This window comes from Periplaneta americana, chromosome 14, assembly GCF_040183065.1.
Source record: "Periplaneta americana isolate PAMFEO1 chromosome 14, P.americana_PAMFEO1_priV1, whole genome shotgun sequence".
NCBI lineage: Eukaryota > Metazoa > Arthropoda > Insecta > Blattodea > Blattidae > Periplaneta > Periplaneta americana.
Genome location: NC_091130.1, coordinates 134,189,612 through 134,216,899, shown reverse-complemented (window position 1 = coordinate 134,216,899; position 27,288 = coordinate 134,189,612). Strand labels below are relative to the sequence as shown.

At 32.9% G+C, this 27,288-nt stretch overlaps 1 protein-coding gene across 7 annotated transcripts in view; it reads right to left on the bottom strand.

The window, feature by feature from the left end:
* Lar (tyrosine-protein phosphatase Lar) overlaps positions 1-27,288 on the bottom strand; it is a 652,517-nt gene that overhangs the window by 91,421 nt on the left and 533,808 nt on the right. For 5 of the 7 annotated variants that reach the window (XM_069846106.1, XM_069846110.1, XM_069846109.1 and 2 more), the window contains one exon: positions 12,748-13,044. The exons of the other annotated variants lie outside the window; for them this stretch is intronic. In XM_069846106.1, the coding sequence (XP_069702207.1) occupies positions 12,748-13,044 (297 nt within the window). The remainder of the gene's footprint in view (positions 1-12,747; positions 13,045-27,288) is intronic. 7 annotated transcript variants of the gene reach the window in all.

The following is a 27,288-nucleotide window of genomic DNA, read 5'->3' as shown; positions in this document are numbered from 1 at the left end:
TAAAGCTACACAAAGGATTTAATTTGTTTTGAAGGAAACTTGCTGTTACATAGAACTTAGAATTGTTTGTAGGTACCTCCATTTTTCTGAAGGCTCATCAATAGGTTTTCACTATGGCACATTTCATACATTACGGTCAGATGATGTAAATGCATACATATGGTACATTTATGTAAGCATTTTAATATACTGGGTGTTTTAGAAAAATAGTAAATATTTGAAGATGGGGAAGTATAAACTATTCCGAGTAAAAATGTTCATATAAACATGGAGATACAGCTATTTGAATGTTACACATGAAAAGCCTTACAAAAAGCATAAAGGATAGATAAATGACTTGTTTATTGCATTTAATGACTGAAAACCTTACAAATTCAAAACATTGCTACTCTGTAAATGTGTGGTGTGGTATGATCACTAATCAGTTGATTGATCCTATAAGGTAAACATATGTAGATTTTCTGCAAAACGAGCTTCTGCTAATATTGAAGGAGGTTCCTATGGCTACAAGGATAGGCATGATTTTTCATCATGACGAAGCTCCTGCACATTACAACCATCAGGTGACACAGCATCGAGATCTAACACTCCCTGAATAATAGATCACCAATGGTAGGCACATTCATTGGCCAGCAAGATCTCCAGACCTTAGTCCTTTAGATTACTGCAACTGGGGATGGATGAAAGGCGAGTCTACACAGAAAAAGTAAACACAAGAGACGAATTGATCGCTCACATTATGAAAAGTTCTGCCCTAATAAAAAAAAAATAATGTGAGATGATCTCAGAAGAGCTACACTTAATATTATCAAGAAAATTGAAAAGTGCATAGAATTCAGTGGTGGAATTTTTTAAGAATTACTTTGAACTATAGCAAATTACGGATATCATTTAAATAATCAATAAATGCAATCAATAAGTAATTTGTCATTCCTTCAGACCTTCTATAAGGCTTTCAGTCAATCAATAAATTCAGTCAATGTCATTTGTTTCTACTTCATACCGTTTATAAGGTTTTCTATGCGTAACATTCAAACAGATATATCTCTATACCCATGGAAATTGGACACGTTTGTATGATTTTTTTTTTTGTTTATTCAGAATAGTCTGTATTATCATCTTTTAAAATATTTACTATTCCTCCCGAAACAACCTGTATATACATAATAAATTAATGTAGCTCACTGATAATTATATACAGTTAACATACCGGTATTTACAGATGCTTCATTACTACTAATTATTATTATAAATTGCGCGAAATGTTATTTAGTTTATTTTAATTAAATCAAATCTGTATATATTTATAGAGTACCATATTGGTACTTGTAACTTAAAAGCTGCAAGTATTATTATTATTATTATTATTATTATTATTATTATTATTATTATTATTATTATTAATAACGTCTGTATTATTAGGAAAAATTCTATTAAAGATCTTGGTGTACTACTCGATTCTAAATTATACTTTCACGATCATGTTCACTATATTTATAATCATTCAATAAGAACGCTTGGTTTAATAAGGTCTATAACTTATTCTTTTTCTACTCCAGAGTCACTATTAATTCTATACTTTACTTTGGTTCGATCTAAACTTGAATATGCATCTGTAGCCTGGAATTCCATTACATCAACCGATTCGGTTAAATTGGAAAATATTCAGAGAAAATTTATTTCCTTATGTGCATTTCGATATATACCCAATTCCTCTGACTTTAACTATGAGATTACCTGTAAATATTTTAACTGTTGTAGCCTTTATGCTAGACGTCTAAATCTTGATTATCAATTTTTTTGCAAAGTTATCAAGGGTGATATTGATTGTGAGTCTATCATAAACAATATCAGCCTTCGTATTCCTACAAAATTTTTTATAACAGAAATTCAAAATCACTTTCTCCAGTCTGTAGATGCATAAAATATGCCAGATCCTTTTAAGGGTCGACCTGGTTGGCAAGTTGGTATAGCGCTGGCCTTCTATGCCCAAGGTTGCGGGTTCGATCCCGGGCCAGGTCGATGGCATTTAAGTGTGCTTAAATGCGACAGGCTCATGTCAGTAGATTTACTGGCATGTAAAAGAACTCCTGTGGGACAAAATTCCGGCACATCCGGCGACGCTGATATAACCTCTGCAGTTGCGAGCGTTGTTAAATAAAACATAACATTTAACATTTTCCTTTTAAGGTATAGTTTCGTTTTGATTATTAGTTTTTACTGTTCTTGTTCTCAATTTTATTTATGTATGTTTTTGTTTATTTAAGGTATTATTTATTTTGTTTTGCATCTTTGTATCTTCTGTTTGTGTATTGTGCTGAACTATAATTGGCCTCTGGCTGTTGTTCAGCACACAAAAATTAATAATAAATAAATAAATAAATAAAATAAATTATTATTATTCAGCATAGAAGAAAAATATTAACTTGATAGGTCGACGTAGCGATTAAACAATGTATACTGCTGAAGCAATGAAAGCACCAAGCAAACAGCAGACTTCATTGTTAATCCACAATGGGTCAGTCATTACCTTGAAGATGGAAGAGAAGTATGGACGTTTGACATGCACAAGAAGTAGTAGTAACAAGTGATAGAAACAGATAAAGATACTCCTTCCAATCCGTGATGGCGTTGGAGGTTGAACGCACGCCAACTGAACGTGTCCCGAACGTGTATTGGTATTCAAATGTGATCCATGTGCAAGTTAATAAGAGTAGTGGTACAAATATCCCGACACAACAAAGTAACACATAAGCCTATTTTGGTGCGTTATAAATATAAATTGTGTAGTCATCATCTACAACACAGCTACATACAATGGTGCAACAGGAGGGCAAATACAGTCCATTCTGAAAGTTTGAAATGTTTTATAACGTATATACACTTCTTTTCAAAATAATCACATGTACCAAAGCTGAAGTATTACAAACCTTCTAAATAGACTGTATTTTAATGTGTTTTTCTGTGTTTGAGCTCACAGTGACTCGTTAGATGTATATATGCAAATTTTTGGTTTGTCTAAAACATTACTAACAATACTTAATATTGCAGTGCAAAGTGAAATGTGTTCATTATGAGCATTAGTATTTGCAATCATTATTTTGCCTTCTTCATGTAAAAGTAATACATTTTCCTTTATATAATGAATTTATCAAATGATAAATAAATTTCAGTAACTTAAATACAGAAAAAAAGATGATTGCATATTACACATTGTAATTAATCAATATGATATATTTCAAGCCATTTTTAATTTTATTATTACCTATTTAGGAAATTATATACAAAATAATGTAGTGTGGAAAAATGGCTTAGAAACATTTTAAATACTTAATTACAACTTTTAACAAACATCTTATTTCTGTAACAATATAGTTTCATAATGTTTATGCAATTGCAGTTCATGACTTATCAGTTACTACATACCAGTACAAAGTGTCCGACAAGCCCAGTACCCTAGGCTAAATCATAAAATATGTTCGATATGACCCCCTACTATTTCCAAATAATTGTCTGGAGACGAAACTTCACGATAATTACAACGTAGTGCAGTATGTCGCCTGACCTAAATCCATTTGGCTCTGCTTTCTGGGATTTTCTTAAGGAAACAGTACACGAAGTGAAGATCCGTGACCTGCACCATCCACAAACACGGATCGAGGAAAAGTGTCGTGATTTCACCGTTGCCATACTGCACAGCATTGTAATTATCGTGAAGTTTCGCCTCCAGGCGTGTTTGGAAATCGGAAGGGGTCATACAGAACAATTTTTTATGATTTAGCCTATGATGCGGGACTTGTTGGACACCCTGTAGAACTTCATATTACAATCAATTAGTATGTTATAGGATATATATTATGCAACTGAAGAATGTAAATACGCATTTTAATTTTATTAGAACAGAATTCTAAGGCATCAGTGCCTTAAAATACATACTGATCATGGAATTGGCGTAAAATAATGCATATACTTATTATTAATTGTTAAGTTTATTAACAGTGTCACTTTTTGCGGAAAGCTACGACATGTAATATAAAATACTATTAATTCCAATGCAACTAGGTTTAAAAAATATTTTGTAAGTATAAAAGTACATGCTGTGTAAGATATATTTCAATAGTACCGTCGCGAGGGGTGACTTTGTGCCATGAGGGTGACTTTGTGCCATTCGCGAAAAACGTATGGAAGTATTCTTTATGCCGTGACAAGGTTTTAAAGTCTACTTCCTTACATTTAGTAGTCTTTAAAACCTTGTGACAGTTTTAAAAACTACTTCCTTACGTTTTTTTATGAAATGCGGGAATGGCACAAAGTCACCCTCCTGGCACAAAGTCACCCCGCGCGACGGTAATTAAAATAATTTTTTGTATTGGGTAGACAAAGTAAAAACATTTTTTATCCTTCAAACGAACGTTAAATAGGAAGAAGAATTTTAGTTTTTCAATTGTGAGCTGAGATATAATATTTCAGACATTTCAGAAGTCTTAAGAATTTATCAAGATCATATCGCTCAAGACATGCATAACATAACCTAAAGTGCATGTGACCCTTATGCAGAATGGACCTAACGATAGAAACTTCACATCATTTTGAAATTACGGAAATGTTGTATTTCAACAAATAGTTAAGAAACGGAAATTCTTCTCCATAAGCTATTCAACATGAAAGACTCACAAATTTTAATTCCTTATTATCTTTCTCTTGCAATATCTATGTATGAAATTCAATTTGAAAAATTATTTAGAATTAGAGCAGTGGTCATCAGAACAGTTCACCCTCGGGCTAGTGTCTCTTACCCGTGGATAAAGACATTGCACTAGCATGCATTCGTGGCTGCTGGCAGGTATGCTTTCTACCTCTCCGTTCTGCATGACAGAGGATATTACTTTGCCCTCGTTACCCTTTACCCATTTCAGCAAGTGCTAACGAGTGTGACAAAGTGTGTTTGTGGCAACGCATAAAATTAGATCAGTCAATTTATTATATACTTGAAAGAGGTGCGATAACGTACCTAGTTAAACCAATTTATTATTTTTGTAATAAAAATGTAAGTACCGGTAATTTACTTTTGGAAATAGCCGAACCATAGGCTAAGAATAACATAATTTCAACTCACAGATTAAAAGTCCTTCATGATATGACTGGGTATTTTAAACTAATATGTTTAAGTCATACCAGTACTTTACTGTCTTCCCACGGATTGAAGATATACTATATAATTGTGCTGACATCATAATCTTATTATGTACATAATATAGATCTCATGTAGGCTACAATACTGAACTAAAATCTCCTACATACTTCAACTGCATAAACAAAATGTGAATATTACTGCACGTTTTAGACCACATAGGAAAATAATTAATGCAAATGTAAATAAAAGAATATGCAAGAAAATGTATTGATTTTAGTGTTTAATATATCATACTCCTAAAGTGACGCTAATTTTTAACAGTAAATGCTTAAATCGTGTATTTTAAATCTTATAGAACTTTATAATTACATAATACTAATTCTGAATTTTGAGATGAAAACATATTCGTTACAGCGTCTTTATTTTTTTATCATCTTCAGGGTTCAATTTTTAAGAAACAATTACAAGAAAAGCACACTATCTTAAATATCACAAATTACTAGCACGTCTAAATTCTTCTATCATTAGCTATAATGTATTTTCTTAAAAATATTCCTTGAAGATGAAGAACAAGACAAAGATGGTAACATTCCTTAGTATGAGCTAACCAGAACCTGACAGAATTTATGTAAACAATTTAGTGTTATATCACCTAAAATTAGTAATGCTTAGAACAGTAAGAATTGTCACATGTAATGTATATTATGATAATGTAATGAAATACATATCGAATAACCTACGTATTGGCATCCTATTGTGATATACGGTGCGTTCAATTAATCTCTCCGCAGATCAAGTGTAGTTCTTAAAGTTCATTTTCGCGTATCCGTGCTGAGTCAGATCTAGTTCTACAAGGGTGAGGGTGGCAGAAAGAGAAAGGTTTGTCGTCCTTACAAGCACTGCAGAGGGAATAGTTGAACATACCGTATAAAACTGCACTCCCTGCTTTTAAGGACAATACACCTTTCTCTTTCTTCCGACCTCACTCTTCTAAGGTTAGACTTGATACAGCACGGACACACAGAAATGAACCTTAAGAACTACACTTGATCTGTGGAGAGATTAGTTGAAAGCAACGTATCTAACATACAAATTTAATATAAGTTTATAAATTATTTTAACAATATTTTCTTAAAGTCCGTCATAAACTTATCCTATATAATAATGTGATATTTTTATTTCATTCTACTTGATGAACGTTTTCGGTTTTGTAAACCATCTTCAGATCACTGTTACCTCTATTGAACTGTTATACTAATGTGCAATGGGTTACATTAACCATATTGTATTAAAATATAAAATGTGAGATAAAACGTTAATGAATATACATATTTAAAAATACTAACATATTAAATTAAATTAGTCTAAAATAAAGGTTATTTTGCAGCATATACAGTCCTTTCAGATATGAAACAATTATTTTCTTATGACTTTTCACATAATAACTATCATGAAACTGCATGTACAAATAATTATTGCGTAATTGTGAATCGTTGAAATCCGGTGGACTGAATATGCAGCATCATGCTTTGATTTACACAGCGCCCAGGAGCGGTCTTGTGGTCTGAAACTACGCGAAAATTGTATTGTATTAAAGTTATAAAAACAATTTTACAAAACAATTTTGGTTACCGTAAACTGGGGTTACTTTGAACATAGAGGAAACTTTGAATATTTTTTTATAAAATCATATTTAGGTTTCTACATGCTGCACTTCTTATAGATGGAGGTAAATTATCATAAAAATCATTCTCATACCAAATTTACCTTCATCTAGGCTATAACAAGTGCAGCACGTAGGAACTTAAATATGATTTCCTGAAAAAATGTTCAAAGTTTCCTCTGTGTTCAAAGTAACCCCAGTTTACAGTACGTTATCTAATTATGTCAAAAAAGGAGGGGGGGGGTCTGTTTAACTGAAAATCTTTACTTACGGTATGGCAGAGGTATGTCCTGTATTGAAGTCGGATGAGCCACAAGTGTGGTAGGGCGTTACATTTACAGAATGATTAAGTAATACCAGCTTGAAAGTTGGAGGGGGGAGGGGTATCAGCACAGACCACAAGACCGCTCCTGGGTGCTGCGTAAATCAAAGCATGATGCTGCATATTCATTCCACCAGATTTCAACGATTCATAATTACGCAATAATTATTTGTACATGCAGTTTCATGATAGTTATTATGTAAAAGGTCATAAGAAAATAATTGTTTCATATCTGAAAGGTCTGTATATGTTGCAAAACAACCTTTATTTTAGACTAATTTAATTTAATATGTTAGTATTTTTAAATATGTAGGCTATATTCATTAACGTTTTATCTCACATTTTATATTTTATGCTCGACCATGCCGAAATGTAGTAATTATATACCTGATAGCAGCCCTTTAATGGACCTCATTAAAGTACACCTATTCATTAAAGTTCAGGTGTTCCACCAATCAGAAAATACCATTGTAGCAATATGAAAGCACAAGTATCGATTATTCTCGGATATGCCACGGAGGCTGGAAATCCAATACTGTCGCAGAAGGTTATGTTGAAGAATCGATCCAAAATAAAATTGAAATCTCAAATACAATATTAAACTCAGTCGAAAAAAACAACACACAAATTAACATCAATTCCCCGTCATCTTCCAGCCTTTCACAAAGCACATTCCCGCAAATTCATTTCACCAATTACACAATAAATCACCTATATTTGAAATAAAGTCAGTTCTGTTACTATAATAATTAGCGTTAATTGTAAATAATATTCAAATAAATTCAATTTGTCATCTCGTTTTTCAATGTTATATCAAGATTAATGTTTATTTTACTCTCTAGATTATATCAAGGTCAATGTCGACATTTGTTTCTCGGAAAAAATCAATACTTTCGCGTCTGCGCACATCTCACAATTTACGAGGTATTGCACAAGGTCAGTTCCGCTCCTCAGTCAGATAAGAATAACATGAATACTTATGAATAATTTCAAGTTAGAAATAATGGTCGAGCATAAAAAGTCGTATGAAACTTTACTATAATGGTAATTATAGGCTCGTTCCATAATGTACTATTATATTTTAATACAATATGGCTAATGTAACCCATTGCACAACATATAACAATTTAATAGAGGTAACAGTGATCTGAAGATGGTTTACAAAACCGAAAACGTTCATCAAGTAGAATGAAATAAAAATATCACATTATTATATAAGATAAGTTTAAGACGGACTTTATAAGAAAATATTGTTAAATTAACAAAACTTATCGGAACAAAAAAATGGGTATAAAATTTATAAATTATTATTTCATTTACATCATACATTTCTGAAACCTGAGAAGATAAAAATATATTCGCAATCTTTTGATATGAGCATCACGCCACTTCTCTCTTTTCGTTTCTTTCATGAATGAATAACTTAACAATAATGTAATTGAATCGGTTATTGTTGAAAAGAACTAAGTCCACTTTTTAAAGTTTTGAGATAATCGAAAAAAAATTGTTTTGTGGATAATCTATCGACGATTAAACCAAAATATATTGTACACATATATTTCATGTACAATATATTTTGGTTTAATCTTCGATAGATTATTCACAAATCAGTTTTTTTCGATTATCTCAAAACTTTCAAAAGTGGACTTAGCTCCTTTCAACAATAACCGATTCAATTATGAACAAAGTTCATTTTATCAATAATATTAATAATATTTAAAAAACTGTGATCATAAAGAATTGTCTCTGTATGAGGAAAGTTAACATATGAAAAAGTATTGGTAACAAAGTTCATGGAATTTTATGTGATGCAATACCTAACCTAACAAATCTAGAGAAGACAAAATTTAAAGATGGTAAGCACTAATGCTCAGGTAATATCACGCACACGTCCACGCACATACAGACATAACATTGAGACGTAAACACAAATCACAAGTGCAGAATTAACCACAGTGAAATAAAGTGCCAGCAGTTGAGTGCCTAAGTGTGAATTAACACGGTGCTCTGCCTAAGTGAAGACCTCAGAAATAGGAAAGTTGGAATGGAAATGGCAAGTGGTCGAGGTAGGCAGGGGTATCGTGACAGGAACAGAAATAACTTCGCATGCAAGAAAAAGTGAATCTAAATTTACAAGTGGTGCAGTTATTAATAACAAAATTAATAAAAAATAAAGGAAACAAAAACTGGAAAGTAAATAATAGAACTTATTGATAAAGGTGCTGTGTGTAAAAATTTTCTTTCCAAAAAACATTCAAGAGATCATATAAATGTGTGCTGGTGATAAGCAAATCCAAGTCATGGCATATGTGAGAGTGAGTGGTTATCGCTTGCTTGCTTGCTTGCTAGACATTTACAAAAAAACAACAATTATTGGGGGTTCAGTGAGTTAAAGATATCTCATCTTGAAACCAAGTGAGAGGGGCGGGGGGGTTCAAACAGGACTGACAATATATAAAAATAGAACAAGCCATAGAAACTGACGGTTCAAAACCTCTCCCCATCATCGGCCGCTGGAAGTGCTTTCGTGAGGGGAGAAAAACAGAAACACAAATTAGCAGATCAATAGCAAATATTTTTTTTTCCACCTCCTTCTTCTTCTTCAACAATAGACAAAAATATAGTTATTCTCTGTTATAATCATACACTCACACACACAAAAAATATTAACAGCAGTTCAAAAATCATTTGCATATGTTGACAAAAAATATTACTTTTTAATCCCCAAAAATATATTCATTCAACAATCAAAAATTCATTGAAATGCTTCACAAAAATTCTTTATGTTTCATTTGAAAAAAATCCTCGTTTATGTTGAGTTAAGGTAGCAATATGATCCACTGTAATTAAAATGTGTGTTGTATACTTTACTCCACTGTTGCGATAATAGGAAAAATGAACGTTTAATGGTCGAGGACATAATGTAAGGACAAACTGGATGGGAAGTTAACAAAAACGTGTTATATATCTCAGAATAACATAATGGGGTAGAAGGCAGCATTCTTGGACTGGGTCTTAAGACTTTAACCTCTTTCTCTGAATCCTAATCTATTTAATCCTTATGCCCAAGAATAAGCAATACCACCACAAAGAATCCAGAACAATTCCATCTAAGCAACAATTTTTGGAAATAAAAAAATAATATTTTAGATCAGTAATTCAACATATGAACAGATATAGTGACAGAAGAAACTTTTATATAGAATGTATAAAAAAGGTACAGCCAATGAACCAATTAGAAATGTCTAAGATAGCATTCTGTAATTTTTTAATGAATGGTGAATAGTGTTTTGGATGTTGTAAAATATATTATTTAACTTAATTCCATCAAACAAGCGTTCCTCTAAATTGTATATGATGTATTCTGTCTCTGGTAATTTTTCTTGTACCAGTCTAATAACTATGATATGCTATTTTTACCAATAAAGTATGTGTGACATTCATAAAAATTATTTTTATTTACAGTAGACCTATCTAACTAACTGACTTATTTCTATACAGGAAATGAGATATATGTTACAAATAACAGAAAAAAAGGCGATTTTGAAAATGAAAGTTGAGCTAAATTCAATTTGGCGATATTGATTATGTTTTCCCATCTAATTCTAGAGCTTCCTTTTCATATTCATTCAGGAATAAGAAATTTTTCTATCCTTTTTTCAGTGATGTGGTTTTATAGGATTTTCAACTATGGTACACCTTGTAAATATAGAAATATTATTAATAAATTCAAATCGTGACAAGATATTAAAATTATTAATAAAATTATTTTACCAATGTACATAAGAATAAAATTCTCATACTAGCCTGTAAAAGCGCACATAATTCTTACGAAAAATGAAAGTATACTTCAATTTAAATATTTATGTTAGAAAGTTCTTAAATGTCGTCCTTCAATAATTATGTAGGTATTTTAAGTTACAACTACTAAACTGTTAACAAAATTTAAATGTATAATTTGAAGAGTATAAGGGAAGAACAATCAAAGTCACAATTCTCTTAAGAGTGATATCATCTTCTAATTCAGTATATTACCACAGTCTAGTAGGTTATATACAGTCACGAAGCTCGATATGTAATAAATATGCATCCAAAGATAGTTGCTATCCACTAGGATCGCTACTATCGCCTCATTACAGACAATGCAAAATAGTACCTGCACAGTCTATTGTTCCTAGCAACCTCAACAACTCAAGCTTCGTGACTGTATATACTATACTGTGATATTACCGCAAAATTTATTGCTGTATCTAATGAAAAAATAGAAGAGGATGACTATATCCATGGTGATAATTCTCCTTTACCAGTCTTGACAAGAAAAAAACCACTAAAGTTTGCAGTAATGAATTAGATGATGACATCACCCTTATGAGAATTGTGACTTTGACTGTTTTTTCCCCTGTATTTTTCATTTACTTTTGCTTATCTGTTTCCATGTGCTGTCTTTCGGTGAAAAAATATATGTTACAGTAAAGTATCCATTATTAACAAATATTTGTGGAGAAAATCTTCTTTAATTTGTTATATAATACTGAACGAAACAAGTGTCTTGTTCAAATGTTTCACTCAACTACTGAAAGCTAGAAACAATGGATGACTTTCATTTTATCAAATAGTAAGAACTGAAACATTGTGTTATAAAATGTTTCTATTCTCCGCAGTTTTAATTAAGATCTCATTAACACTTTCTCTTCTTCATGAACATACACAATAAATTACAAAATGATTTAATGAAGAGAAAAATACATCACTAACAATAAAGAGCACGTCATGATAACGTCTTATTGTCTTTACTTTTGGTTATTTGTTTGACAATATTTTTCCAATCTCTCTTCTTCACCATTAGGAATATTTAGGAAGTATCTACACATTTCCGATACCAGTACATTTATTAATCTGAACTAACATGATAGTTGTTTGATTAATTCCTTACTATTTTCGGGAATATGTACCGTACTGTAAACTGGGGTTACTTTGAACACAGAGGAAACTTTGAACATTTTTTCAGAAAATCATATTTAGGTTTCTACATGCTGCATTTGTTATAGATGGAGGTAAATTACCATAAAATCATTCTCATACCAAATTTACCTCCATATATAACAAGTGCAGCATGTAGAAACGTAAATAGGATTTTCTGAAAAAAAAATGGTCAAAGTTTCCTCTGTGTTCAAAGTAACCCCAGTTTACGGTACATGCTGTAATTATTGGATAGATTAATTTACCTCTTAACGAAAGATCTATAGGTTTTAAAATAAATTTTGAAAATGCTTTAATGAATAAGTACAAAAATTAATAACTCTGATTAAAATCTATGATAAACGTGTGGTGAAGAAAAGAAAGAAAGAAAGAAACTCTAAAATTCTACTATGTTTGATGGAATTATGGGGCAGTAAAGGAATATAATGACACTAAAATCATAACCAAGGAGTTCCATTTTAGTAGAATGGTCTATGATTTAGTGTTAATTTAATATATCTATGCTGCCCCAAATCAGGTCAAACTGTGTTGTATGAAGGTAGCATGAAGTCAGGGGATGTGGTGCACTGCTACCCTGTTATCATTTCCCAGGCCCTTCCCACACCCCAACCCTTAGCCCGGGGGGTGTTGTTTTGATGATGTACGTACCGTCCTCGTGAGTACGCACTGTGATGGGATAACTGGGTGGCCCATCACCGACGCTAGTGCCCGCCAGCACCCAGATGCGATATTCTGTCCACCTCTTGAGCTCATCCAGCACGAATGATGTGGCGTTGAGGGTGATCACAGCAGCCTCAGAGTCCGAACGCCCGTTCTCCACGAGCTGTAGCTTGTAGTACACGATGCGACCATTGCTGCGCTCTGCAGGTGGTGGGTCCCATGATACACGGATCGATGTCGGGCCCACTGCTTCCCCAGTCACGTTCTGGGGGGGTGCCCCGGGCACTACAGTTGGGGTGGGAGGGACACCACACATTTCAACACAACCCAAGTGACATGACCAAATATTGTAACTTGACCACGAGAAAATCCTAACCTAACCACTGCCCAGATGCAATTCGTGTAAGAGATGACAACTTTGGATAATATCTCACAATTCAGTCCACTGCCCAGTTGTAAGGAACACTAAAGATGATGAGGAAGTGACATATTCTACCCAAAGTTCGAGAACAAAGTCTGTAAATGATGACTTTGATGTACAAGTAACAGCTAAACATACCTATCTCCATCAGTTTTATGAACGATATAAAAGAAGCTGCAGATATGAATAACAAATCTAAATAAACACGCCAGAACGTCAATATTTCATTAAAAAATTAAAATGAAATTAAAATTTTAATATGATCACATTCACATTAAAAAGTATGAAGGAATTATCTCATTCTACACAGTTTTCACTAAATCTGAATTGATAAAAATGTTAATAAAATTTTTAGAGTTGTGTTAGTAAAAATCTATTAATTTATTTCCTATTCAAAATGCCAACTACCACAATTGAAGTTCTCGAGTGATTATATACAACACTGCAGAAATATGTATGGGATACAAAGGAGAGATCTATGCTTTCATAATCCCAACACCAAACATTAGCAAGACGTTCCGGCCCTTAACTCTCACAGAAACAAGCCCTTGGATTAATTTTAGAGAAAGTGACCCTGAGTTCCGGGTTGTGCATCGCTCAGAGAAAATTTCCTTTTCCTCACAACAGACTACACTTTCTTCCCTAGTTAATCACCAATCCCTTGCTGTTTGACCTATCACAAATTATTTGATAATGGCAATGATTGAACTATTATGACGACAATGATAAAGAGTCATGATAATAACAACAATAACAATGAAGCAACAAAATATCCATTGCAAGGAAAATATGAAAGTTCTACAAATTTTAACTCAACTTCTAATTATATAATAAAATTATTACTTTATTTTATTATTTTTAAATTACAGACGATATTTAGTGTTACCATAATAAGATAATGATATAACAATAATAGAATAATGGCGATATAGAATAAAACGAAAAAAAAATACTGAAATATTCGGAGAAATCTTATCCCCAGTGGCGGCTCCTGAATATTTCTTAAGAGGAGGAAAGAAGTTAACAGCACAAAATGACACCTTCTTGAATGAAACATGCTACAAATTAGCCTACGTGCATACATGTAAGACTAGGTAGTGTTGGGGTTGGCCTTCCCTTCTGTATAGCAATAATCTGTTCTTGTAAGCTGAGTTTCCTAAATTGTCCAAAATATATTATGTTTTCACTTCCATTCATTGTTGAATAATTGTACAAATTAACAATTACAAGGAAATTCACAACCTCGCAGCATTTTTCGTGCACACTACAGCATCACACGTGTTGGAAGAGACTAGCTATTGACACGTAACTGGAACCGTTTTACGGAAGTGGGAATGAGGAATAATCTGTTAGGAAAGCGAGAACGCTACACCCGCCACGTGGTCTGTGTTGCCACATGTACATTTAACAAGTTCTGTATCACATGCTTTTGAAAAATGTCAGTTCTTGTAAAGTCATACTACCATTATTGTTCAAAGCTGCCGATGGCCGATTAATTTTTCTTACATTAAAAATAATGTAGTTTGGAGTACTTTCAATTTCAAATATATTTGTACAAAACTGACAACTTGGCTGTTGTTCTGTCTAGTAGACAATGAATGGAAGTGAATTTCAGGGGCCAAAAAGATCTGCGATACTAACGTAGAACTACTTCCTCTTTGTTTTATATAAATCCAACTTCAACTTTCAGATATCCTCGAAAGTTTCAAACCATGAATAGTAGCTTATATAAAGTGGAATGAATAATATATTTTGATTTATAATTTTAAAAAAGTTTATATGGTGTATTTCATAGCTTTGCGTTAAAACTGTTTTTATTGTGTCTCCTCCTAGATGTATTATAGTCTGACTGAATACAACATCGTTAGATAGCAGCGGTAGTGAGCTTGCTGCACGACCAGTCGGTTTCTATTTCCCGCCCATGCGCTGATTCAGAGGAGGATCTCCTCCCTATCCATTCATTTACTTGCTTTAAAACTCTGCTTCTTTCTCTGGCCGCTAGTGCACTTTTGTCTATGTGTGTTAACTGTAGTAAAGGAGGAATGGATTGACTTTCCTCCACAAAAACAATCTCGCATCTTTCTCACAGTTTTCTAGCAGCACATGAGTGCGCGTTATTTAAAACTCGATCAACCGGGGTTTTCTTATGGTTGTGAACTTAAAAACATCGAATCTTCCTCGAATTTCAAGGCATATATTTCATTTGATATTTACTTTGAAAAGAAGAAAAACGTAAGGAGGACGTTCCTCCCTTCCCTCCCCCGAGGAACCGCCACTGGTTACTTTTATAAAATGTAATTCCTATTATTGCAATATTGTATCCTAACCATTAATGTGTGAAATCAATCTTTCGTTCATTTCATTAACAGAATACTTATTAGATTATGAAAGCATCGATCACAGACGCTTTGTTTACAAGTCATTTAATTCACTAGAATTTAAAATGAAACATTTACTTACCACAAAACTTATTAGAATTTCAGAGATGTGCCAATAAGGACGTAAAAACATCTTTCTTTCCAATGTGTGACGAAAAATTCGTCATTCGACTCTTACTATTTTATTTTAGTTGGTTATTTAACGACGCTGTATCAACTACTAGGTTATTTAGCGTCGATGAGATTGGTGATAGCGAGATGATATTTGGCGAGATGAGGCCGAGGATTCGCCATAGATTACCTTGCATTCATATTACGGTTGGGGAAAACCTCGGAAAAAACCCAACCAGGTAATCAGCTCAAGTGGGGATCGAACCTGCACCTGAACGCAACTTCAGACTGTCAGGCAAGCGCCTTAACCGACTGAGCCACGCCGGAGGCTCACTCTTACTAATGACAATGAGAAATATTATGGCGTACTACACTGGATGAGCTGGGACTAGATGAAAAATTTTAAAAATAAATTCGGCTATATAACTAAATGTTTGAAGTAAACAATTAGAGAAAAAATATTTTATTTGTGCTTACATTAATTACTTCGTTAAATCACACGACTTGAAAAATTTAATTAAATTTTACAATTTCCTGCTTTTTTATTTTTTTAACAACTGCAGGGATAGGAGGATGAACCTCAATTATGGCTGTTAAAATTATTTTATGCTTCTTCTAAATTGAAAATTGGAGTAAAAGTGATGTTGGCAGCTGGGTTTTCTTAAGTTCTCCGTAATATATTATTTTATTATTATTATTCTCTATATTTGAATATCTAAATTAATAGTCGCAGTCATTTTTGTACAAGTTCAATACTGTATTAGACAACAAATGTTTAACAAAGATGGTACATGTAAAGCAGAGTGTAACAGCATTGTAAACTTTGATGTAGCTATATTAAATAAAACTCTCATGACTAGTAAGTTATTTCGGAATATGTATGGTAAGACTTTCCTGTGTTAAATTTCAAAGTACCTCCTTAACATGTTTCGACCTATTTATGGGTCATCTTCAGAACTGGTCGTTGTTGGTCTTGGCGCCACTTGTTCTGTTTCCTGTGAGGGTGTGTTCCTGTGGTATAGTGTAGAGTCAAAGAGTGCGTGTGTGTGTTTTGAAGTTGAGTTGTGTGTTGAGAATTTCGTTGGGGTGTGTTTTCGTGTGTCTGTATATTTCGTATTGTTCTAATGTGTTTAGTTTCTGGCTTTTTGGTTGATGTGTAGTATTTACATGTCTGTGTTGATGTCTCTGTGGGTGTGGTTAGCATTTGTGATGTGCTCTGCATATGTGGAGGTGTTTTGTAATTTTGTTATGGCTGTGATGTGTTCTTTGTAACGTGTTTGAAACGATCTCCCTGTCTGTCCTATGTAGAAATTGTTGCAGGTGTTACATTTGAGTTTGTATATGCTTGTGTGGTTGTATTTGTTTGCTTGTGTGTTGAGATGTTTTTGTAGAGTGTTATTTGTTCTGTATGCGATGTTGTAATTTAATTTCTTGAATGAGGTTGCAATTTTGTGTGTGTTTTTGTTTTCGTATGTTAGTGTGATGTATTTTTTGTGTTCTTGTGTTTGTGTTGTATTCTTATATTTTTTGTAATTATGTTTTGTCTTACGTATTATGTTGTCTATTATTTTAGAGTTGTATCAGTTTTCTTGTGCTATGTATTTGATTGTGTTTAGCTCTTCGTTCTGAAGATGACCCATAAATAGGTCGAAACATGTAAATGAGGTACCGTATGTTGAAATTGAAGTTGTGTAATCAAGATGTATGTAAGTTATGTTAAAAAATATCATAATCCAGCAGATAATTTATAATGATGATTTAAAACATTAAAGATCAGATGGCAGAAATCTGCCATTCAAAATTCATTCTTTCTTTTCCTACTTTTATATCCCAGAGACGACATCATTACCGTATATTAATTATTTTAAAACGAAACACATTATTTTCAATAGTTCTTCTTAGGGGATACCAATGAGATGTAATTAAAAATATCTCTACACTAGGCTGTAAATTTGTTTTAAAACTGTGAGCATAAAGAAACTAACTGCTGGTCACACTTTTGAAAAAATAACATTAATATTTAACTACATAAGAAATACTCAATGGAACTAAACAAAGAACTATAATAGTTTTAAAATAATGCAATATCATATAAAGAATATTTTACGTTTGCACTTCTAAATTGATTTATGATTAAAGTCTGTAAGTGTAAGACCTGCAATTTTAATAAATGAAAATTATATAAGAATTATTTTTATGTAAAATCTATAATGTAAACTTACATTCATTTTGACTGTAAAAATTTAAATAAATAAATAGCACGTTTTCTGCTTAACGAAAAATATAAATAAACGTAATTTCACGTATCCTATTTAACACTGATTTGGACACGAAGAAAAATCATTATTCACAACAAACTAAATATTTTTAAATTAATTGCATTTCAGCTAAGTTAAAGTATAAAAATATAATTCGTAATCATAACACTACAACGCACAATTGCAGAAATATTACGGATTAACGGAACGTCTTAAAATATAACCAGATTGGCAATGAAAGTATTAACTGTCAACAATGTCATTTATACCACTCAGAAGATCTTTATTAAAGATATGCCAGATGCTAATTTTAAATAAAAAGTATTTTATTTATAGGTTTAATTTTAGGGTCATCTTTTAAGAATTTATTTTATAATTCATAATAATAGGTGCTTAATTATTACATTTTATTTTTATAACAATATTCATATTTAATTCATTATATTTATTTTCTATAAAATTTCCGGATCCTCGTAGTCATCCTTAATTAAGACCGGATGATTTATTTTTCTCTAAATCTCTCTCTCTCTAAGGCACTTTCCTTTTCTAGAAATATCAGCAAGACGCTGTTTTATCTTTGTTAAAATAAAATGGAAGTTTATAATTTATGCCAACAGAATACATTATTCACAGACACTATATTCTAGAAAAAGTTTAATTATTACATTTTTTAATAAAAATGTTCGGTACCTTCGTGAAGAAGAAAACATTACCGTACCAGGGGCGATTTCTCAGGACATGCTATGCTTGCTGCGCAAGCCCAACATTTTCGTAGAATGTGTATTTCTCAAAATGGCGTTACATATATTAAAATTTATTTTGATTTTGGGAATACTGTATAGGCATAATACCATCCGCAGGTTCCACACCGCAAGTATCGCAACACTTGCTTGTTTCTTGGAGCTACAGGAAGGACATAGAAACAGCGAGAATATGATGCGCGCGCAAGTGCCTTCCTCCTTAGTCCGTCCTAGGCGCACATGCTTCTGTTATGTGTTGTTTGAAGCTCTGGTCCGAGAGCTACACCAACGACTATTTAACGTTACACAGAGCAGTATTGACAGCGGGAATGTGCTGTGATTTGCGAGTGCAATGTAATTGTATGAGCGGAATGCATGTGTTAGCTGCTGCATGTATTATTAATTCTTAAACATTAATTTGAAGTATTGCAATGAGTTCAGAATTGTGTGTCATTGAAACCTTATTATTAAATCCATTTTTCCGAAGGACTATTCAAGCAGACATAGAGAATATGTGCGCTCGTTCAGTGCAGTTCAATACAACAATATGAATTGGTTGGCAGGGTCGAAAAAACTAAATAAACTGTTTTGTTGGCCATGTTTGTTATATAATATAGAATTTCTACATCTGATAAGCGAATATGATCCATGACTCATAATGATTTCATAATTATAAAATAAATTATTTATGTGGGTCTGATTATTTTTATTAACTATGAATTATTATATCCTCCCATCTTCCCTATGAATAAAAGAGCAAGCCTAACTTTCGTGACTAGCATTCGCCCTTGACCGGTACAAAGTTATTTTTCAATCAGTTTTATAAAACAGCATTTACCATAATAAATGTTTACAAAATAAATTATTCAACATTTTAATATGACATATTTCACTTAATTTGGTTTATCATTACAGAAAATGCAAATATATTATATAATCACATTACCAATACACCAACAACCATTTTCATAAAACAAAAGAATGATACAACATGTACTGGTAATGAAATACATACCTATTACACAGTCTGCTTTACATGACACTAGTTAAGTGATTTTAACGTGCAGTTTTTTAAAGAACATGAGGAAAATGGAAATTTCAATGGAAGTTATAATGAAGATCAGATGAAAAGAAAAAGCACATAACAATCACTGTGTTACATGTTTATGTGGAAATACATACAGAAGACACAGAATTATCTCGTAATGAAAGATAAACTCTATTCCAACCGCTGCAACAGGCGTCTTCAAATTTAATCTCAAACCTTAGACAGTTGCCAGACACAACATTCAGCAATGACTAATCCTGCCGGCAGACAAACCACAAAAATCACAAGACAACAGTTAAATAAAGTGATGAAATCACTAGCACGAAATAACTGCAGCTTGATATCCAAGTGAAAAAATCTTCCCTAACATCCAGTACCACATATATGCTGCCCAAACTGTGAGAATAAGCAAACTTCATCAATCACTACAAACCCACTAATATGTGCCTAACATTTTGAAGGTGGATATTCATTTTTCAGCTATCAAGACTGGACATATTTAAATCATACAATAAAACCTTGTATTCATTCTTATATCATTTGTAAGCATTTGTTTCTATATTGCTGACGTCATTAGAATTAATAAAAAATATATAGGCTACTTTAAGATTTACAGGCCAGAATTTGAAAAGTTTTAACAAATCGTCTTTATTTTCGAATATTATTAATAGGGAGCGGATTTTTATGTGCTAAAAAATTTAAATATATTTATTTTTTATGTGCTAAAAAGTACGAAAATATTTGCTAAATATAAAAAAAAATATATATTTTTTTTTAAGTATGACAAAATACCTTACTTAGCTTGAAAAAAAAATGTTACTAGGTACTCACCAACCACACTTGAGTGCTAGTAGTTGGCCGAGAATTGCAGTGAACAACAAAGGTCATCTCCAAATTCTCTATCACAAATGCATGCCGATTATCTCTGAACAACGACTTATACTGTGAAAACGACCTTTCCACATTACAGGATGTCAGCCGTGCATATTTAAAGAGAGAAATGTCACAAACACATACAACGTCAATTTCACCTATAGACACATCCTCCAATACTTGAGCAACTTTACACTTTTTTTAATATCCACTGTTTTTCCCAAACACATTCTGGAATTTGTCCCTTAGTAATTGTGCTTCTGAACCTGGTAGCGAGTCTAGTTTAATTTCCACGGCACGCACCTCCCTGTTTCAGACAACAGGTTTTTGGATGTTTCCGGTTTTTTATTGTGTCGCACAAAAAGCTTAAATTTGCTAATAGGAAGGCCAAATCGTTTTTTAAATAACCATCTTTCAGTATATCGATTGACGAAGCCCAATAACAGGGAATCACAAGATATATTGCCTTACTTGATAGACATGAGCGAGAGGCGAGAGGTTTGTTTAAATTAAATAATGTTCATACCCGAGCTCTTATGTGTTGTTTCACAAAGCACGGAATGAAATCATCTTCAGCAACAATAAACATTCCTAATTATGTGTTACAAGATCTCTCCTCCTTGTGTTAATTAATTTATGTTCTAATAATAACATTGATATGCTGCCTAGCAGTTCTCAGAACTTGAGGCGATACTATTACAAAAATGTATCATGGATACACCACACAGCGCTTAGAAACATGAAGCAACCAAGAATTCTTAAAAAAGATAACGTACTTCTGAGCGTCATAATTGATTTAGTTTTAAAATATTTGAAAGGTCTTGTAAAAAATTATTTAAGTAAAAAAACTCCAAGATTTATGTGTTTATGATAGATTTCCTGAAAATATGTACTGTATTTACATAATTTTTTTGTGAAAATATATATTTTCATGTGAAATAAAATTCGGGTTTTAAACTTGAAACTTCATGTTCGGAATTTTTAACTTTGTTAATTGTGTTTTATCACACGCAAAAATAATATTTAATTACATAGGAATCCGCTCCCTAATTATTAATTACTACGAGATAAGAGAAATCTTAGAATCAACAGTGTTTTATTTTGTTTTAATCAGTATTTACAACACACGTTAATAAACAGTAATAATAAGTTCTTGAAATAGTTATGTTTCCGGCACTCCATTTTAAAAATTACAAGCAAGATAGTAAGTTACCTAGGCTGAAGAAAACCATATCACTTCATGAATCATCACTTGCAAAAACAAAACAAAAACAGTCGAGCTTAATTTCTTTAAATTTAACAACGAGCTTAATGTCTTTAAATTGAATAATAAGTTCCTTATTAAATTTTAAGTAACTTACAATTTCCATTCTCATTTAAATATGAACTAACTCAAAGAATTTTATTACGCTTAACGCAATGAAACTTACTTCTTATTCAGATAACTATCCGTACAAAAAAATAAACATGAATGATATAGATATAATGAATACAAGGTTACTCACAAATTCCAGTACCTAAGCCAACAAATGAATGTACCAAATACATGACGAAACCCTACACAACCAACAAAAATCCCCCTTTCAGTATCCACTTGTGTATACCTGTTGAGTGCAAAGAGGAAAGGGCAATCTATAGTTACTACATAGCCATTGGGAACAAGGGAAGAATAAATGACTGGACAGAATAAAATTAAATCAGTCTTAAGGTAGCAGTGTGATGTTTACTGTTTTGGTAGTAAAATCTAATAATGGAGTGAGTTTTAACGATATTGTTATTGCTGTCAAGTATATTCATTGTTTTCAGATTACACTAAAAATGTTTATTTTAATTACTACTACTAATATATAATTGTTTATATATTTATGTTATATAACAGGCAATAGCAAAGTTGAATTATTGATATTTCTCGTGAAAAGGGTAAACACAGCAACACAGAATTTAAAAACAGATTATTTAATCTTTCAATTCAATACAGAAAGAAAACATATTTCAATTACATACGTAAGAAAGATTCTACAATGTCCTCAGTCATGTTTGCTCTTATAACTTTGAAAATCTTGTAAATATAATTTGAAAACAATACCACCAACTGACAGCAATACCAAAACTGTTTACTCTTTCCCCATCAACAATTTGTACTATCTTGGAGGCATTTGATTTTCACTGGCTGGTCTAGAATGAATAATCCAACGTGGAGCACAAAGCACAATATATATCTATAAAAAATTTGCGTACCAAAAAAATAGGTTACGGTACGCAACAGAGAAATTGTTATAAAAAAGTTTTGTTAATGACTTTTTAATTTCTGGGAAGAAGAAAATGTGATTAGTTTCCTTCTAAATGTGCATCTCACACGCACACACACGCACTCTCACACACACTAATACAAAACAGTGGTGACGGTAGTGGTGGTGGTGTGAGAATATTACTTAATAAAAAAAAATAATCATTACTTTATATAATATACGGTTGTATGGTGCCCACACAATGCACAATTAAAACGATGCAAACTGGTGCAGTGGTGTTAGAATACGTAAGGCTGTGCTGGAACAGTGAAAAATTAAGCCATTGAATAATAATAATAATTAAAAAAAATTAATATATATCAAACATTCCAATATGTGAGCATGCAATGCTTGGTGATGTTTACAAATACACACAAACAGTGAGTTTTACACAGCAATCAATCAATCAATCTGGGCGGCTAGTGACTTAGCAATACTGTGAGAGTGACAGGGTAGATATACTGGCGGTGGTGGTGAGAGGTGGATGTGAGATTTCTTGTTCTTGTAGTGAAAGTGATGAGGCTGTGGTCAGGTGGGTATATACGTAATGTTTCATCTACTGTGCTAAATGTTACTTCTGCTGTGTACCAGTAAGAATTTTAAACAGCAACACATTAAACCCAATTTCTATTTGAACTTTTACGTGGAGATTACAGACCTAGCCGACATAAACATAAACTTGAGGTAAAATTTTCAAATTGAATTAAGATTTTGTATTTCGTAATTTACCAATATTTCTAAAATCAGTTCTCTTCACTTCACTTTGAACTCTGCTGTACAAGACAGCTATGCAGTATCTTGGACAAATGAGAAATTTCAAAACTGTTTCCATGTGAGTACAGTGAAATCATTTCATAACACCTCATCATTAATTCTTTGTTTAATGAAATAATTTAGCGATACAAAATAATAGATATAGTGTGTAAAGTTGTGTAATCAAGATGTATAAAATAATATTTATTATTTTAGAAACATATTTTAATTCATGTTGAATCTTTCGTACAGTACTTCTAACACTTGAATATAAATAATTGATTAAATGGCGATCTTACTCGTGTTAATTATGCAAGCATGTGCGGCTTACAGCTGTTTCTGTGCTTCTTCACACCATCCTCAGAGCCTACTAGATCTCGGCGTCATCTCGAACTTCGCTGCCTGTTGTGTGGGTGCGTTCGATTGTTGAAAAGTGTTCAAATGTGGTGTCAGATAGTGTGTGTGTGTGTTGAAAGAGTAATGGAACGGAGAAAAATTCTCTCCGGCGCCGGGATTTGAACCCGGGTTTTCAGCTCTACGTGCTGATGCTTTATCCACTAAGCCACACCGGATACAACCCCGCCGTCGGACAGAATTGTCTCTGATTGAGTTCCAACTCTTGGGTTCCCTCTAGTGGCCGCCCTCTGCACTACGTCATAGACAATTCTGTCCGATGGCAGGGTTGTATCCGGTGTGGCTTAGTGGATAAAGCATCAGCACGTAGAGCTGAAAACCCGGGTTCAAGTCCCGGCGCTGGAGAGAATTTTTCTCCGTTCCATTACTCTTTCATTGTATGATGACGCAGAATATCTGCATGGAAATATCATATGTACTTCGGTACATTGAAATAATAAGTGTGTGTGTGTTCTGAAATTGATCTGTGTGTTGAGAATTTGATCAGGGTGTGTTTTGGTGTGTCTGTATATTTCATATTATTCTAGTGTGTTGAGTTTTTGGTTTTTGGGTTGTATGTGTAGGATTTCCATGTCTGTATTTATGTTATTGTATGTGTGGTTAGCATTAGTTATGTGTTCGGCATATGTAGATGTATTGTGTCCTCTGGTTATTGCTTTAATGTGTTCTTTGTATCGAGTTTGGAATGATATGCCTGTCTGTCCAATATAAACAATAGAACAATATGAAATACACACACACACCAAAACACACCCTGATCAAATTCTCAACATAAAGATCAATTTAACATACACACTATTTGACATCACATTTCAACACTTTTCAACAATCGAACGCACCCACACAACAGGCAGCGAAGTTCGAGATGACGCCGACATCTAGTAGGCTCTGATGATGGTGTGAAGAAGCACCGAAACAGCTGTAAGCCGCACATGCTTACACAATTAACACGAGTAAGATCGACATTTAATCAATTATTTATATTTTAATTGTTGAACACACACTTTTAACACTTATATAATCACTGATTAACTTCATAACTTCTTTACTGTGTTAATATGAGGAAATTACCTGGCTGACTAATTTCGAAGTGATATTCTTCATTGTCCGAAAATTAAGAATATCACTTCGAGACTAGTCTTCAGGTAATTCTCTAATGTTAACACAATAAAGAAGTTATAAAGTTAATGAGCGACATATTTTAAAATAAATCAGATGAGATATGATTATAGCATATGCCAATATTGCTACCATAATAAATATGGAAAACGGGTAGTTTATTATATTTAACTTATTACCATTTAATACGAGAAAAATTCGTACCGGCAACGGGAATCGAACCCAGGACCTCTCAGCTCTGCGTGCTGAGCGCTCTTTCCAACTGAGCTATGCCGGGACACGATCCATGGCACCAGTCGAACCTCTCTCGTAATGTTTTTACGGCCTTACTGCCTGAATTTGAGATGATACATGTCATATATGCAGGAGCGCATATATTTATATGACTTTGTGGCCATATTCAACAACAGTTTATAACAACTGTTAACAATTAATACATCAATATTCATTATGTATGAGGTCTCGCCCACCTCACTGAATATTACACGTCTACTATGAAGTAGCCAATGTGTATTATTACCATTTAATACGAGAAAAATTCGTACCGGCATAGCTCAGTTGGAAAGAGCGCTCAGTGCGCAGAGCTGAGAGGTCCTGGGTTCGATTCCCGGTGCTGGTACGAATTTTTCTCGTATTAAATGGTAATAATACACATTGGCTACTTCATAGTAGACTTCACAATAGAGGTGGGCGAGACCTCATACATAATGAATATTGATATATTTAACTTAAATAATGTTCAATGCAGAAGCATTAGAACCTACTTCGATAACAACTGTATGATTCATTGTTGATGGTGATACAATATTATTTTAATGATAATCACTTTTCACGCATAGAACTTACAGAAGATATGAACAGAGGAAAACCACGAGAAACATAAACTTTATTCATTCAATTATTAACGCGAGAAACAGAAATTTGTGGGAGATTGAAGTGACTAACATTAGAAAATTACCTGACTTAGTAGTTTCGAAGTGGTATTCTTTATTGTCAGAAGCCTAGTGAAGGTCCCACTTCAGAAAATGAAGAATACCACTTCGAAATTAGTCAGCCAGGTAATTTTCTAATGTTAACACAGTAAAGTAGTCATAAAGTTAATCAGTGATTAAACAAATGTTAAAAGTGTATATCCAACAACGAAGCAAAATAATATTTATTATTTAAGAAACACATTTTAAAATAAATCAGATGAGACATGATTATAACATAAGCTAATATTGCTACCATAATAAATTTTTAAAAAGAGTAATTTATTATATCTAACTTAAATAATGTTCAATGCAAAAGCATTGGTACCTACTTCGACAATAGTTGTATCACTCATTGTTAATGGCGATACAATATTATTTCAATGATAATCACTTTTCACGTTTAGAACTTACAGAAGATATGAACAGAGAGCAAAAATGAGAAATATAAACATAAAATTATTTAGTCACACGTTAAAAAGTGTTAAAATTTTTAAAAAAGGTATATGCCTTGGACAGACAGCTCGTTTAAACGTGATGTTACGTCTTCATCAGTGTCTCCTGAACTACTGGTGATCTTGAATTCTGCGATGTACATTTGTCAGTTGTAGGGGTGTGGGTGTGTTGCTCTTATGGTGGGGGCTGGTTGTTTGTGTGTTATGACGTATCATGACATCGAATAATGTGTGGGTATTGAACTGTAATTGTGTATTAAATATATGTTGTGGGTTTGTATTCCAATGGATACCATCCCATTGTGGAATCCTGGGAAACGAGAATTCGGATGCTTTAGCAAAGAAGGGCAGCACTACTACTTACAGACCTGTTACTAAATCTACATATTACTCTGTGAAAAGATTTATTAAATCTACACACTTAGACTTCAACAAACAAAATTTGATAACTCAATCCCAAGGGAAAAAATGGAACTCTCTGCATCAAAATCCACAGTTAATTCCCGATTTACCACGAAAATCGTCTGTAGCTGCATTTAGATTGGCAACAGTCCATGATTGTTTGGCTAAACACCTGCATAGAATTGGAATATATCAGTCCCCTAACTGCCCATTGTGCAACTCAAACCAAGAAATGGATTCGGAACACCTCAAAATCTGTGCTTCAGTGGCTGGTCATGATAATATCTTTGAAAAATAT